The 15,296-nt window shown below is 53.1% G+C and overlaps 7 protein-coding genes across 7 annotated transcripts; 5 read left to right on the top strand and 2 right to left on the bottom strand.

Annotated features, from left to right (window-relative positions):
- Positions 1 to 543: 543 nt before the first annotated feature.
- Positions 544 to 846, top strand: GUITHDRAFT_66290 (hypothetical protein; the record flags this gene model as incomplete). The annotated part of the gene is made up of 1 exon (XM_005838129.1): positions 544 to 846. A coding segment is annotated over one exon (303 nt), but the record flags the coding sequence as incomplete, so codon positions are not given.
- Positions 841 to 1,179, top strand: GUITHDRAFT_61778 (hypothetical protein; the record flags this gene model as incomplete). Its single annotated transcript, XM_005838128.1, has 1 exon — positions 841 to 1,179. A coding segment is annotated over one exon (339 nt), but the record flags the coding sequence as incomplete, so codon positions are not given.
- Positions 1,180 to 4,389: 3,210 nt separating this feature from the next.
- GUITHDRAFT_151011 (hypothetical protein) lies at positions 4,390 to 6,097 on the top strand. The gene is made up of 5 exons (XM_005838127.1): positions 4,390 to 4,419; positions 4,478 to 4,514; positions 5,359 to 5,502; positions 5,643 to 5,679; positions 5,749 to 6,097. The coding sequence occupies exon 5, from the start codon at positions 5,749 to 5,751 to the stop codon at positions 6,046 to 6,048; it is 300 nt and encodes a 99-aa protein (XP_005838184.1). The 5' UTR covers positions 4,390 to 4,419; positions 4,478 to 4,514; positions 5,359 to 5,502; positions 5,643 to 5,679; the 3' UTR covers positions 6,049 to 6,097.
- Positions 6,098 to 6,668: 571 nt separating this feature from the next.
- Positions 6,669 to 7,534, top strand: GUITHDRAFT_103120 (hypothetical protein; the record flags this gene model as incomplete). Its single annotated transcript, XM_005838126.1, has 2 exons — positions 6,669 to 7,439; positions 7,493 to 7,534. 2 exons carry the CDS (start codon positions 6,669 to 6,671, stop codon positions 7,532 to 7,534), a joined length of 813 nt encoding a protein of 270 aa, XP_005838183.1.
- Positions 7,535 to 7,827: 293 nt separating this feature from the next.
- On the bottom strand, positions 7,828 to 8,727 carry GUITHDRAFT_151009 (hypothetical protein). The gene has a single exon (XM_005838125.1). The coding sequence runs from the start codon at positions 8,665 to 8,667 to the stop codon at positions 7,936 to 7,938; it is 732 nt and encodes a 243-aa protein (XP_005838182.1). The 5' UTR covers positions 8,668 to 8,727; the 3' UTR covers positions 7,828 to 7,935.
- Positions 8,728 to 10,105: 1,378 nt separating this feature from the next.
- On the top strand, positions 10,106 to 12,585 carry GUITHDRAFT_134705 (hypothetical protein; the record flags this gene model as incomplete). The annotated part of the gene is made up of 6 exons (XM_005838124.1): positions 10,106 to 11,436; positions 11,490 to 11,647; positions 11,680 to 12,152; positions 12,202 to 12,315; positions 12,361 to 12,480; positions 12,526 to 12,585. The coding sequence occupies 6 exons, from the start codon at positions 10,106 to 10,108 to the stop codon at positions 12,583 to 12,585; spliced, it is 2,256 nt and encodes a 751-aa protein (XP_005838181.1).
- Positions 12,586 to 12,992: 407 nt separating this feature from the next.
- Positions 12,993 to 14,670, bottom strand: GUITHDRAFT_134704 (hypothetical protein; the record flags this gene model as incomplete). The annotated part of the gene is made up of 9 exons (XM_005838123.1): positions 12,993 to 13,049; positions 13,084 to 13,233; positions 13,281 to 13,429; positions 13,619 to 13,775; positions 13,824 to 13,982; positions 14,032 to 14,124; positions 14,175 to 14,340; positions 14,391 to 14,518; positions 14,572 to 14,670. 9 exons carry the CDS (start codon positions 14,668 to 14,670, stop codon positions 12,993 to 12,995), a joined length of 1,158 nt encoding a protein of 385 aa, XP_005838180.1.
- Between the last annotated feature and the right edge of the window lie 626 nt (positions 14,671 to 15,296).

Here is a 15,296-nt window from a genome sequence, read left to right as displayed (position 1 = left end):
CCTTCTCTCCCCTTCTCTCTCCTTCTCTCTCCTTCTCTCCCCTTCTCTCCCCTTCTCTCCCCTTCTCTCTCCTTCTCTCTCCTTCTCTCTCCTTCTCTTTTCCTCTCCTCCGCTTCCCTCGTCTCTTCCACTCTCCCCTCTCATCGCTCAGCCAAAGCGCACGTGAAGTGGGCATGAAAGCTATAAAATAGTTTTTGATCGCATATCTATAAACATCGCAATAGAATATAAATAAAAACGTTCTTAGAATCAATTGAATATTTTTGCCGCTTCATAAAATAATTTAAAACAATAGACTATAATCAAAGTCAACGCTAATATGCAGTATATTAGCGGTAAGCAACGAAAACAAGGTTAAATCCTAGTGCGAAATGGAGGGAACATATCCACAACAATGACGAGAGCGCGGGGAGGAGGAGGAGGAGGAGGAGGAGTCGATCAAGGTGAAGGCAGGGTTTCTGATGATGGTAGGTAGAATGTGGGCGAGGAACCTACTTAGGATCAAGCTACCATGAGGAGCTTGTGGAAGTAGCAGGCAACAGGATGCAGGACGCGTGCCGCAAGGGCGATCTCCGAGCCGTTAGTGAGCTGCTCAATAACGATCCGGAGCTCGTTCATGAGAGGGACAACATCGGTACCACTCCTCTCCACCGAGCTGCAGCTGGGGGCTTCCTGGAGATCTGCACTGTCCTGCTTGAGCACAAGGCGGATGTGAATGCAGTGGACAAGTACAATGACACGCCTCTCAAGAAAGCAGCTTACCGGGGGAACGTCAACATAGTCGTCCACCTTTCCCTGCATGGCGCCGACATGAACCACCCGGACGGCTCCGGCAAGCTTCCCTTGCACCATAGCGCGGAGAGAGGTCAGCTTCAGAGCGTTGAGGTGATGCTGGATGCCAGGGCTGACGTCGGCCGAGTGTCCAACGAGATCATGACGCCTCTGCACCTTGCGGCGACCAACGGACACTCGTGGTGCTGCAAGGCGCTCATCGTGTCGAGGGCGTACATCGACGAGCGAGGAGGACAGCAGAAGATGACCGCACTGCACATGGCGACCGAGCGAGGGCACGTCCACACTGCCCGCCTGCTCATCGCAGAGCGGGCTGACCTGAACATCCCTGACGCACAGCGCCGCCTCCCCATCGAGATGTGTCGCAACGACGAGATGAGGAGAGTATTCCAGTCGCCCTTCACCAAGGGCCTATGCCATGCTCCCAGTTGTACCGCCGAGGGCCCGGGGGTGCAGAGGCAGCCGAGGGCTGATGACTCGTGCATGTTCTTCGTGCAGCCTCGCGACCGCTATGGCATCATGCTCAACGACAACGACGGCTTCCTGGACTTCACTGTAGACATCGAGGACGTCGACTTCGGCATCAGGGTACCGGCCAAAGTGATGCCGAGTCCTGCTACCAACAACCACATCTGCTACTTCGACGGCTCGAGGATCGGCAACTACAAGATCCACATCTTCCTCGAGGACTCCAAGAGCGAGACGGACTTTGGGCCAGGCCGACGGGTGCCCATCGCTGGCAGCCCCTACAGCATCTCGATCCTCGCCGCTACCCTGGACGCATACACGACGAGGGTGACGGGAGAGGGAGCCGCTCGGGTTATCGTAGGGGAGAAGGCTATTTTCACCATCCACGGTAGGGATCGCTTTCAGAACCCCTGCCCGGGGGGAGCGCTCTACGTACGCCTTGCTCCTCCTGACCAGCCTCCCAAGGCTCTGGACGTTGTAGACTCGCAGCAGGGAGAGTACCTCGTCTCCTACGAGGCCCCAACGAGGGCAGGCGTGTACCAGCTCAAGGTGATGCTGGAGGGGAACAGGCACGTGTACAACAGCCCTTTCCACCTCTTCGTGCGCCATGGGCCCGTCTCGATTCCCCACTGTACGACGAGCGGCCGCGGGCTGATCAAGGGTGGAAAGAACTTGCCAATGGCCTTCACGATTGTCACGCGGGATCGCTACGGCAACAGGGTGTCTACGGGGGGAGTGAAGTGGAACCTGCTCGTGCAGGAGTGCAAGGGAGCGAGTCAAGAGGAGGAAGAGGCAGACGGGGCGGGCGGGGGGAGGCAGGAGGTGCCCATGGAGCTTGCAGGCGATGTCGTCGGGTTCGGGGAGCCGATCGAGTCTGAGGTGATTGACCACGGGAACGGGATGTACACGTGCGTCTTCACCCCCAGCAGAGTCGGGAGGATGAGGATAAGGCTGGTGGCTCGCGGGAAGAAGAACGATGTGGAGGAGGCCCCTAAGAGCCCGTGGTTCCCCCTGGTAGCTCGTTTGCTTCCTCCCCTCACCCCTGACAACCCTCCCGAGCCCTCACACCCTGTGCAGGTTACGGACATCCTTGATTGGGATCGGGAGGAGGTGAAAAGGCTGGAAGAGTAGGGGGTGAAGAGCTTTTGACTCCTGATTCAAGGTTGCTGCTTTCATCGAGAAGATTGGTTTCCCTGAACACTCCAGGTTTGCTGCTGTCGCCCTGCTACCCGCCTCACCATGCTAGATCTCTCACCCTCCCTCCCTCCCTCCCCTCCCACCCACCCCACCCTCCTCCCTTCATCCACCCATCCATCTGCCTTTCCTTCCTTCCCTCCCTCCCTCCCTCCTTCCCTCCTTCTTCCTCCCTGGCCTGATCTTCATCCGAGAAGAAACTTCTACCTGAAAGACGTCGATGGGATGCGGCTGCTTGGGCTCACCAACCTGTCGTTGGAATCCGGTCCTGCCGATGACCTTCATGGCTGTCTGTCGCTTGCTCACTATCTGCATGCAGAGATTGGCATCCAAGACAAATGGCAGCAAAGGATCATTCTACACAAGATCGCTGAGGTGACCGCGTCCTCCCTCCTCTCGCCCCTCCCGCCTCCGCCGACTCGATCAGCAGGAGTCATCCTGCAGGGCTCAACCCGACGGCGTCACGCAGCTGGACTCGACCGTCATCACACAGGTGACAAGTCAACTTGCCCTCCTGCACCCTCCTCGGACTCACGCGGCCCATCAAGCTGGGGATGCATGACAAGAAAGTTCTCGAACGGGCCCTCCGCATCGTGCAGGTAGCCGCAAGTCCTTCCCCTCCAGCCGCCCTGCTGCTCTGTCCCACCAGCGCTCCTCCCCCTCCCCCGGCCGCCTTGTGCGTGAAGAGCTACTCCAAGGTCTCGATCAACTCGACGAGCGAGGGAGCCGAGAGCATGTCCATGTTCCAGAACAAGTTCAAACAGGCGAGTGAAGTAGAGCCCGGCAGTGCAACCTGAATGATGGATTTCCGCAGTATCTGTCGGAGAGCGGCCGCTCACTGCAGGTAAGTCCTGACACCGCCGGCCCACCGGCATGCCTGACCCTACCAAGGAATCTCTCCGGACGAGGATAGAGGACCTGATTGCCGTCAAGTCCGACGCCCTGCTGGAGGACTGGAACGCCGGGAGGTGCACCAGCTACAAGGTGAAGTCCCATTGCGCTCCTTCCTCGGCGGCCCCATGACCCCAACCCCCAGTCAATCTCCGACGCCCTCAAGGAGTTGGAAACAGGCAAGTGACAAGGCTGCGGCCCACGTCCGATGATGACGTCACCTCTCCTCAGAGCTCCTCAACTCCATTCACATCCAGACCCGGACGGCTCTCACCCTCGATACCACGTACCCTCGACTGGCTTGCTGTGAGGTGTCCGCTGATCGAAGCTCGACAGGCAAGACGCGGAAGGCATCGCTCCTGCCAATGACGTCGATCCGAGCTGCAACCTGGAGGATCACAAGGTGCGCTCGGCACTAGAAGTTCAGATCGGATCCACTGATGCTCCTGCCAGGAAAACTTCTGGACAGATCTCACCTTCGCTCCGTTATGGAGACCAGAGAACGACTCCGATTCTGAAGACATGGAAGACATGGAATTTCTGTGATGTATCATAAACTTGCCAGTTGAAACGTAGGGAACCTCTTCGAGTCACCGTCGGCTCTCGGAGACTCAGCGGAGCCCGGCGAGTCAGTCACTATTATCCGACATGATAAGTCCCACCACCGATCCAGCTAACTCAGTTTCCGAAGCCTACGGTTCGCCTGAAACTTCATTAGCTCTGCCGCAGCGGCCCGGCTCTCCGCCTTTGCCCATTTCAGCCTCAGTGAATCTCCTGATTGTCCTCGTACTGAACTTTCACTTAACTTTGAATAAAATTTTAGCTGCTTTTCCTCTATTCGGGGTGACACTCCGGCAGGCTGACAAAGATCCCTAGGGAGGGTTGGGGTACTTGCTCTATATTCGTGGGGTAGTTGGATAGTGGTGAAGCACCCTACCCACCAAAGGAAGGTTCTCAGTACCGGTGTATGGTATATATGGATATGAGTTTTATAACGCCTTATATCTATAAAATCTAAAAGGGTTGAGACCCCTGCGCCACTCCGCCGAAATGTCACTATGCAAACTTTGCCGGGTGAGAGGGAGGGAATGCTGTAGCAAGAGGCGGCCCCTGATGCCTCGATACGATGCAGATCAAGATCAAGACAACGAGCGAAGACAGCACCACATGCGTAAGATGAATTGAATGCATCTGCATCCAACAGGTTGCTGACCTTTGACTCTCCGTACTTGCTCGTTGGGCGTCTGTCACCTCAGACGGTGAGAGCAAAATCTTTTATTGTTTTTGCCCCACTCGATCATTCTTGATTTTGACATTCTGACATTTTTCTTTGTTGCTACTCTTTCGTGGGATCTGGGGCCAACAGGACGTGAGTCACTTCTTTTGTTGTTGATTCTGCCTCATGCCTAACTTGAACTTGATCTTCCTCCTTGTCGATTCATCGGATTTGCTGCTTGCTGTCTCTTATAGGATGTGAGTAATTTACATGTTCTTTTCACTATCGAATCACTGACCTATGCATGTTTCTTATTTTTAATGCCCATCGTCGGCAGATTGTGAGTTTATTCACTTGATTCAAATTTCAACTGGCTGACTTTGAAGTCCTTTGTTGAATCATCGCGGATTTATGTTTTGTCAATTGCTGTCGACAGTTTGTAAGTACATGAAATTCTGCGTGTGAGATTTCGGACGACTGACCATTGTCTCCTTCCTGTTTTTGTTTCTGTTCAACTCGACTGTTGGCTCCATGAAAGCTTGTAAGTATCTTGAGAAGTTAAACCAAAGATTTCGAGCGACTGACTCATTCGTTAATCTTTGCTAATTTTCCGGGGTAACCTTTTTGCATAGGATGTGAGTACTTTCTATCTTCTCACCGACTTGACATAGTTGCTGACTCTTGTCTGCTCTTTCCTTTCGCATGGGTTGGAATCTGTGACTTGATCCTTCTCGTAGGATGTGAGTTCCTTTCTCTTAGTATATATTATCTCGCTGACTTTGTTCTTTCTGATACGGGCTGGGATCTGCTATCGGGTTGACAGTATGTGAGTTACATTGCCGCAAGCACGTGATGATGTCTTGTTACTAACTTGGTTGCTTCCCTGAAATGATGGAATCGAACTCCTGGAATTGCGATTCTTCTTCGCAAGTGCTGCGTAAGCCTTTATTGCATTGAGCCCCAAAGCACTGATTGTTGACGTTCTGGTACCTGGTTGTCACTGCTCAATAACAGAACGTGAGTATTGAAAGAATCGCAACTTACAATATGAAATATTGCAAACTGAGCATGATTGCTTGCAGTGCGCAAAGGAAAACGGGTGGATACATTTCGACAAGGTAAGATTGCATGGGTGTCTTGTTTTGTGAGCCTCAAAAAGGTTAAAAGTGACCAAAGTTCCTTTTCAGATGGGATGCGGGCATTGTAAAAAGCGAATTGAGCAACAGAAGGAGATCTCTGAGATGAGTTTGTCTGACGTCAAGAACTTGTTCAAGAGCATGCAGCTTCCCAAGGCAGCGGAGGGTGTGGAGAGCGGTGGAATTGATGGGAAAACTTTGCTTGATCTCTACCGCGACGCTAGCTTGCACGATCTTTTCGTTGCTCCATCGCCAGACGGGCTAGGATTGACACAGATCCAGTTCAAGGGTCGATTCATGTCGGAGATGAAGCGGCGTTTGGGCCCTCCAGTCATCCAAACGTCGAGCTGACGAAGTTAGAACTCAATCGAGCAAGAAAGACGCAATTGAGGAAGATTTTTAACTTGCAGGACCTATCGTCAGGCACCGAAACAGGGATCAAAGTTTGATCTAGCACAGTGGTGTGCAAAATTTTATCAATACATGGAGTCGACTATGGAAGTAAACATCTGAAATCCATCACGATACGGGCATTCTGCCGTTTGTAATCCAGGCTCGTCCTGAGATAAACTCCTGAACGGTCATGAGCGCCAATCAAAGGCCATTCCGCTTCGAATCGCCATGTCTTCAGCGATCACGTATGACGAGGTGGAGGTCTTCATAGCAGTTCGAGGCATCTTGAACTAGCATCTCTTCATCTGCTGCTACTCCATGCCATGCACCCCGAGTTCCTACCCCTACCCCCTTCTTCTACTAGCAGAGAACAGGTACCGGGTAACAGGGTGAGGGAACTTCCAGAAATGCCGGCGGCTACCGGTACGATGTCGGAGAGCATGAATAGGAAGAGGAAGAGCAGTAGAGCAGAGTAGATGCTCCGAACAGATGAAACATACCTAGTGATGTAAAGACCTTGACTGGCTCTCAAGCTCGAGCACCTGAGCAGGCACTGAATTGGAAGGCCATTGTCCAGAATGTGGAACTGGGTCCGCAATCTTGCAAACCTGCATGCGAGCAGCACGCATCCGGACTCTCTTCAGAAATTTTACGTCACCGATCAAGTATTTCGATTCTTGGAGACGGACTTGCAAAATGCAGAGCTGTACTGCTTCGTTGAAGCTGCGCTGACCAAAAACTCTGATCATATCCGGCAAAAATGCGAAGAGTTACAAATAAGATTAACTCGGGATGATGGAGAAGAAGCGGGGGACCACTCCAGTATCGATACTCTACCGCTGTACTTGATGGAGACGCTGCGCATTGAATACATCAACTGCATCAACGGCATTGCTTTTCAGAACGAGCAGATATCAAATCTCATGTCGCGGTTGCGAGAAGCTCGAGACAAGCTCCAAGTCCTCCAAGCTAAAAAAGCCATTATCAACGAGATCGAAGGCCTTGGAAATTATCATGATCACCTGGAAACAAACGGTTCTTTGATTGCAATCCTCGATGAAATGAGAAGCGTCAGGATCGACATTGTGAACCTCAAGCTGGATATTGAAGACCGCCTGAATAAGCGAAGGATGAAAGAGAAGAGAAAGATCACATTGGCAGACCAGCTGCTAAAGCCGTTGATCAATGATATCCAGATCTTGGCGCAGGTGCAATCACAATCATTGAGACCTCACAACATGGCAGACGTTGGATTGTCCAGTGGGTCAACTGCAAGTAGCCAGCGGTATGGTGAACATGAATCCAGCCTCTTGAAGAGGAGAATTCGCAAGCCATTGGCAGAGCAGAATGTGACTTTATCTCAATCAAACTGTCGAATATATTCGGATGAAGAGATTCGCAGGGCTCTGAAAAGGAGGGACTAGATGCATATGCCGATGATTAAATTAGAATGTTTTGAGACTTGCAATCCATTTTGGAAGTCATGTTTCCAAAACGTCCAAAGAAATGCACATATGTCCAGATGAAATCGGAAACAGTGATACGAAAGATTTGAACGCATCCACCCAACTTTATTTCTTAATATCCATTTCCCCTATCAAGTCACACACTCTCGGTGTAGAACGAGAGCGTAAGATCAGCAAATTATTCTGCAGGAGTCGGATTTAAACATGAAAGATAGGCATGGAACCTGTTGCCAACCAGCCGAGATCTTCGTACATCTAGCAGGGGTTTTGTCATGCTTTCGCGAACATTTACGTCACAACGTCCAGAGAAAGGCAAGTTTGACAGCAAGTGAAACAGAACATCGACATGTTTGTGGCTCCACAATAATTGCAGCGCGGCTCAGAAGCTGATTGGCAAGCTCTGAAGCTTCGAATCATCAAAGGAGAGCTTCTGGTCCATGTTATCCTCTTTGGAGAAATCCAGATAGGTGTAGGAGGACGGCTTGAACGGGTATTTGTCTGCAGCATTACTTGCAATTGAAGAGTTCAAGGGGTCCGACCCATTGTAAAGTTCGTATGAGACATCATGAATCTGATTGCATCGAAGGTCATATGCAGTGTGCTGCACAGTCTTCGTCATTCCATTTCCCCCTGAAATTTGTCCATGCTGTAAGTCGGACGATCGTAATATGTTTTGTTCTTGATCACTCGGTAGGTTGCGTGTGATGTTTCTTCCCGGATTGTAGTTCTGCTGGAAAATTCGCCTGTCATGCTGGTTTTGGCGCGCGTGTTTTATCACAACTTCACCGTTGCCCCCTGCGCCCCTGTCTAACCTCTCTGCACTTACTGGTTGTACAATGTGAAAGCCCCTCCTTGAGTCTGCATGTTGTCCTGGGTTCTGGTGCAAGGTGTCTCTCTCGTCTACAGTCTCCTCCCATCGATACCCGCTTGCCTTACGAATCCACTTCTGCCTTTCGACCTGGGCCTTCATGGACATAGCGCGTGATCTGCTGATGGAGAGCTCGTCTCTGTCGCTCCCCGTCGATTTGTTCATGCCATTCTGGTTGTTCTGAATGTTCTCTAGCTCCTCGAGGCCTCTGCGCTCCTGACTACAGCATAGTGCATTCCCCATGTTTCTTTGCTCCTACCGGCTACTCAGCCTGGCCCCGCACCCCTGTCTCTTCCTGCCGCTACTGCGGACAAGAAAGAGCCTGCCTCAACCGGAGACCACCCTACCCCTGGAGCTCAAATTGCACCGGTCACCAACCTGATGACTACCCCTACCCTTAACTTCCTCCAGCAATACAAATGCATTATTACCATACCGTGCCGACACTTTGAAAGTGGGTGGCTGGCAGTAGTTTCGGAACCGCCGTACCCCAAGGGCCACCCTTTCACTGTACCGGCACAGTAAAAGGGTGGGTAGGGTACTTGACACTGTATGGTGACAATTGTTGACCACCCAGACCCATTCGTTCCCTCGGCCCACCCCCGTACTCCGACGTGACCCCCACCGAATCGTTTTCCTACCTTAGGGGGAGATAGCCACCGGTGTAGTGCCATAATGGCCCCCAATTCTCACCACCCCCACCCCCCTCACATGGCCCTCGGGTTCAGCCTTGCCCGGCCATGTCACCGAGTCATGCCCCCGAAACCATTCTGCTCATCTCGTGTCCACCCCCACCCCCCTTCTTGAGCCCTTGTGACTGAGGGCACGGACCCCTCCGTCGCCAGGTACCCTCAGTTTAGTCATCAGTACCGGTGACCCGGTGCGTCATTCTTTACTACCAGTGAGCGTCGCCTCAGCCCTCGCTCCCGAGGGCTCAGCTAGCCCTGCACAGTGTGACTACCAGATGATTTAACTTAACTTTGAGTGAAACCATGATTCAGTCACTACTGTGTTTGTCGGGGCCTGGGTCCGGGGCCGGCGGCCCCGGCCGGGCCGCGGTTTGAGGGCGCGGCGAACTTCCGAATTTTTTAGTCACCTTCCTCTCTTTTTACTCAAAGTTAAGTGAAAGATCAGCTGGTACAAAGGCCAGTTTTAATATGTTTTACTCACTCGCGCCAATGGCTGGCCCGCGCCGACGATGCTGAACAAGGAGGGCGAGAGTCGAGGGAATAGAGGACGAGGAACGCGATGAGATAGAGAAGGAGAGGAGGCAGGAAAGGGAGACTGTAGGCAAGGAGAACGGTCCAGGAAGGAGAAGTAAGGATAAGAGGTGCGGCGGGTTTTGAGAATGGGGGTTATACAAGGGTTGGAGAGAGGTGGGAGAAGTGTTTGAGGTGGCTGGAGTTTATAATCTGTAGCGCATGGTTGTGATGGAAAGGAGGGGCCTGATATCGCTCATGTTCGAGCAGGTGGCCTTGCGCTCATGGCGTCGCAGCCTTTCGACGTGATTGCGCAGAGGCCCTGAGGCTACTCCCCCGTGCTGAGGGCCTTCCAAGGAGCCGGCTGTCGCCCTAGCTCATGCCGTCATCGTGATGTTTACAGCCATGCACTGAGCTCGGCGGGTGCTGACAGATACACGAGCTGCGTTACGAACTCCCTTGATGGTTGATCGAGAGAACCCATGAGCTCGGCTTTCAAGCAATCCCCTGCCCCGTCCATGGAGAGCCAACCCATCAACGCAGTCAGACGCTACTGCGTGACTGTGCCTCCTTGGGTCCAGCCAGGCACCTCCTTCGCAGCCTGCATCGACGAGTTCAACACCTGCGTGATGATCGTGTGCCCACAGGACGTAAGAGCGGGGAACCTCATCGAGCTTTCGATCCCGGTGAACGAAGCGAGTCTCCGGGAGGTGAGAGAGCTGCAGGTGTGCCCAGAGAAGAAGCTCGACCTCACTCCCAGCAAGGCCAGCAGCAGCTTGTCCAAGGGCCCAGACTTCCAGAAAGTCCTTCAGAACCCCGGCCCCCAGCCTTCCAATGTCCCTCCTATGGGTTGTGAGTTTGATCCGATACCTGCGGAAGAGGCCGCGGAAGATCAGCAGAGGCAGGAGGGGCAGACGACAACTGCGTACAAGCATGGTGCGTCACTAGGAACGGGTCAAGGGAGACAAGATGACAAGGTGGATTGGGGCTCGAGGCTGTTCAGAGAGGCGGAGCAGAGATCGTCGTCGATCAATCCTTTGTTGCGGTCGGTTGCGCAGACGGTTGATCGGAAGCAAGAGTCTGCTGCTTCCAGATACATGGAGTACTCCAGGAGCGCCTTCCTGACTCCTCCTCCTCAGGTGGTCAAACCTGCTGAAACTTATCGGCCCCTCTCTGGCCATCAGGTTCCTTGGTCTGCTCCTGCTTCCCGTGGAGCGTTCGAGTACGACAAGCCATATGCCCGTCCTACTCGAGCTCCGCTGGTGTGGACGGATGTGTTGGAAGATGACCCGATTCTTACCATCGATCTGAACAACACCAAGAAAGTTGTGAGCTCGACTCCAACTGCTGCAACCCACTTCATCCCGCAGGCAAGTATGAACGAGAACCGGGCGAATGCAAGCTCGTTAGCAGCAGCAAGTGGGAAGGAGAGAGCGTCGAACAGAAAATCGTCTGACCTTGAGCACGACAGTGCATCCAATAGGACAAAACGGGAGGAGTCAGGGAGAAGGAGCCGGAGGCAAAGAAAGAACGTCAACTACGGGGAGGACACGTATGATAGCAAGGTGGAATATGCCATTGGTTTACACGAGGGGAGAAAGAAATATGATCGGTCAAGTGAACTCAGAATGAATCAAGAGTTCCCTCAGGCGTATCAGTCTCAACTGCCATCGTTCTCGTCCCCTGTGTCTCAGACGTTGCCCCTGCAGTTCGGAAGGCTCGATGACAGTCTGACGGACTCGGTGGGAGGAGAGTCGCTCGGTGATTTCTTCCGAAGGGAAGTCAGTCTGTGCGGCATTCCTCATCCCGACAGGTCGACTGCTCCCGTTGCATGCGAGAGATACTTTGATTGACACGCCTCCATAGGACTGACCTCCAAGAGGCTCTGACGAAAGAGAAGATGGAGGCTGCTGGTCTAGGTCCCAGATGCACTGTGGAGGGAACAGTCGTGCAAGTGCTGGGGAAGGGGACGAGCGTGAGCGTTCGCTTCCTCGTGCACGGTGGGAGAGCCAAGGAGGTGCGAGGTGGGCCGGCTGTGCACTGAGTGACTAAGCAGGGAGAACGTTTGAAGGATACCTTGACCTTGCCGAGCAAGTCAAACCCTTGAAGGCAATACCGCCTGCTTGCACACTAGCTTCCCTGACCCTCTTACCGCAGAAGCCCACAAGCACCGCAACCCACAAACAACCCACAAAGAGACCGCTGGCTGTCCCCGAGCTCTCCGCCCCCGCGGCGGAACAGAGGGAGGAGCCGGTCGATGACGAGGCGGAGGAGAGCAGGAGGAAGATGAGGAAGGTCGAGAGTCCTCCTGCAGCCCTTGACATCAACTCGCTGAGCATGCCCCTGGCGGTGGACCCGGCGATAGCCAAGGATGACATTTCAGTGGACAGCTGTGGCTCCCAGACTGCGGCCAAGGAGGAGACTGCGACCTCAGGAAAGGGCGAGGGTTGCGGTGCTTACTTCATCCTGTCGGTCAGGGAGGAGTGGAGGAGTGAAAGGGGATTCAGACTCTTCGAAGTCGCGAGTGAGGTCGCTGAGTCTCGTTGTGCCGGCATGCCGACGCTCACTTGACGAACAGGACTGGAGCACGAAGTCCAAGGACGAGGAGACGACTTCCATAGAGCTTAATGTCCGTGAGTGGTACTGCGCAAGAGAGCTCGAGCCACCCGAAGGGTTCGCCAAGGGCGAGCAGGTGGGCGCTCCTCCTACCCCTCAAGCATAAATGACGATGTTATAGAGATTCTTGCCCAAGAGCAAAGGACATAGGAAGCGAACATTCCCTTCTGGCACGTGGGTGAGCTGTGAAGTCAGCAGGCACACTCAGAAGTTCGGGAGCAAGAGCAAAACTTTCATCATGGTAAGAGGAGTAGATAGCTTCGAGTGTCCTGATTGCTGCTGGCAGATCGAAGATGAAGAAGCAAAGATTGACGAGGCATATAACAAGTTGACTACTACCGGCTAACTTGACATTCATTTTTGCGATTCTTGTAGAGATGGACAAGATATTTTTCGTTTATTTTATGAGTCTGAGTTGTTGGCATGTTCACGCCAGCACACAGCTGTTCAATCAAACGTGTAGCTTTTGATCTTCTTGTAATGTGAGAAAAGAATATGATTCGAGTCAAACTTGTTGAGGCGCTGCACGCGGATATTCCGTGAAGTATTTGGCAAGCTTCGGCCCTTTCTGCATGTGATAATTGCTCCCTTGCAAACCTGAAGGACAAGCATGTGAGAAGATTGGCGAGAGAGTTGTTGACGAACCGTAGGGACGGTGCGGAACGCTGGAGTTTCTGAAGAATTCCATAAGGCAGATCGGTTGGCCATCATAGATGTTGATTGTCTCATGAGGACGAACCTGTCGCATTCGTCTTAGAACATATCAGGGACGTGGTCAGACAGATGCGCCTCTTTGGTTCCAACTCTGATCTGACAGAAAGACAAGCTTTACAAATTGACTGACCTCAAGCACGCCCACTGTTCCCTTCACTTCTCCTTCCCTTCCGTACCCAAAGCCGGGATCGAAGAACCCGGCGTAGTGTGCTCGGAGTTCACCGACGTGATGTGAGAAAGGAACCATTTCGGCACTGAGATACGTGGGAACGCAGACTCTCTACACCATCATGTTCAGCAAAAATAAAACTTGGCAGGAGGAAGCACCTCCTTCGTCGCTAAGATGTAAAAACGATCCTTCTCCAAGGTCAGCCTCCCTTGATCGGAAGGGAAAATCTCGCGGAAGAACTTGCGAGGATGATGGAAATCCGTCAAAGAAAGGTCCAGAATGTCTTCAGTGGGCAAAGCCTCAAATCCTGTAGGACAACCGTGTCAAGACACAGATGATATCAGCCGTTAGTCACCCGCTAGACTCTCTGGTTGAGATGGAACGCGTACACTTAGAACAACAGCTCCTTTGTGTAGGTGGAGAGGCAAAACTTTTCCATCGGTATCGAAGCAAAGACATTCTTCCTGCTCTTGTGAATTCATTGGTTCGTCTGCACCATCTTCGATGCTGGCGAAGCTTTGAAAGTCCTCCCTCAAGTTACACATCTCCTTGCACATCTCGCCGCCCTCCTCGGAATGCAGCGTCACGCTCTTTGCCGGAGAGTGATCGAAATCATCGTAAACGCTCTTGATCGGTGTCTGAAATGCGTCATCCTGTCATCAGATCAGAAGACAAGGAGTCCTTCTCCACCACCGATCGACCTCGTTGCAAGCAGCGAAGATCATCAACTGAGTCATCGCTATCCCAGCATGCACCCGGATGTTGAAGGACCTCGGGCTGATCTCAAGCCATAGCTCGCGGCTGATCCCATCCCCAGGAACGACATCGTAAAGACCGCACCCGTCCACTATCCCTCGCACCTAACCACACACAGTAAGCAAGAGTCCACGAGCCCCTTTCCTCTATCACCATGATATCAACGCGCCCAATCGAGCTCTTCGGGCTCAGGCAGCCTCGCTGCCCTTTTTGAAGGCAGATGACCCCACAGTAGATCAGGTACGACTGCCATGTAATGAGAACACGGTAAACGACAAGAAGAGCTGGGGATGCACCTGGCCCTTGAGGAGAACCGCCCCCTTCCCAGTAAGGCTCTTCTCTTCCAGCGTTAGCTCCCCTATCAGGTCTTTGACCTGCATCCGGCAAGTGTCACAGGTGGAGCGCAACATGCTGCATTCTACCCGCTTCTTGAAAGGAAGGATCTTCTCCTTGACCAGATACCTGAGCACACTTCAATCGACATGCATGTTGGAGCGGATGGGGTAGCTCACGCGGTGCCAGAAACCGGCAGGTCGATGCTCGCAGGCTGCACATAGTGATGCAGCTTCACGTTCTCGTCCGCCAGACACAGAGCACCCTCGTCGATGAGCGAGTGCAGCTGGTGGTCCACTAGAGCAAACTGACGGTACCAGCCAAGGTCAGACACGCTCCTTCCCTCGCAGGTTGATACACCTCCATATCCGCCTCCTCGGCATCATGGAATAGCTTCTTAGGACGGGGCAGCTTCGTCGGCGACATGTTCTTGGCCTCCTGCCGAGCTACATGCTTCATTCTCACCCGCTCTCGCTCTGTCGTTGCCTCCTACTTGTCTCTCCTCCCTCGATGCCTCCCCAGCACGGGTATTTTGGCGGGAAGCGGCGAATTCCAACGAGTCTCACTGTCGGAGGCGGCGCCCGGCGGGCCGCGCACACTGAGGCGGCTACGTGATCCGACGCGGCCCGCCCGGGCCCGCCCGGCATGTGTCACCAGCTGGGCCGGCGGCGCGGCAAGTCACTTATTACTAACCACGTCTAGTGCATGCGGCAAGGCATTCTTGGAACAAGACGGATGCCCAAAGTTTGAGTTAATGCCGGATGATCATGGCATGACCGTGAGACAGAAACTGAGTCATAGTATGTACTCAAAGTTAAGTTAAAAATCAGTAACTACGTTGTGACTCAACTGAGCCTCCGACTGACGCCGGTGCCGCACCCGGCGACCCGGGCCGGGCCGCCAGGCGTAGATAAGTAAAACTTAAAAAAAAACAAGTAGCGTATGAGCCAGAGTAGTCATGGTTAAGTTCCGCGGATACAGGGGTGGTCGCAGGCTTTATTTGTCAGACCTGGCCCACTAGGTGTTGGGGGGTGGATCTTGAAGCCATAGGGGTAGGGGTCAATAACGTGGTGGTTGGAAAACGA

The sequence above is a fragment of the Guillardia theta genome, assembly GCF_000315625.1.
Source record: "Guillardia theta CCMP2712 unplaced genomic scaffold GUITHscaffold_12, whole genome shotgun sequence".
NCBI lineage: Eukaryota > Cryptophyceae > Pyrenomonadales > Geminigeraceae > Guillardia > Guillardia theta.
Note: the sequence above shows the minus strand (reverse complement) of the source record. Positions and strands in the feature narration are given on the sequence as shown.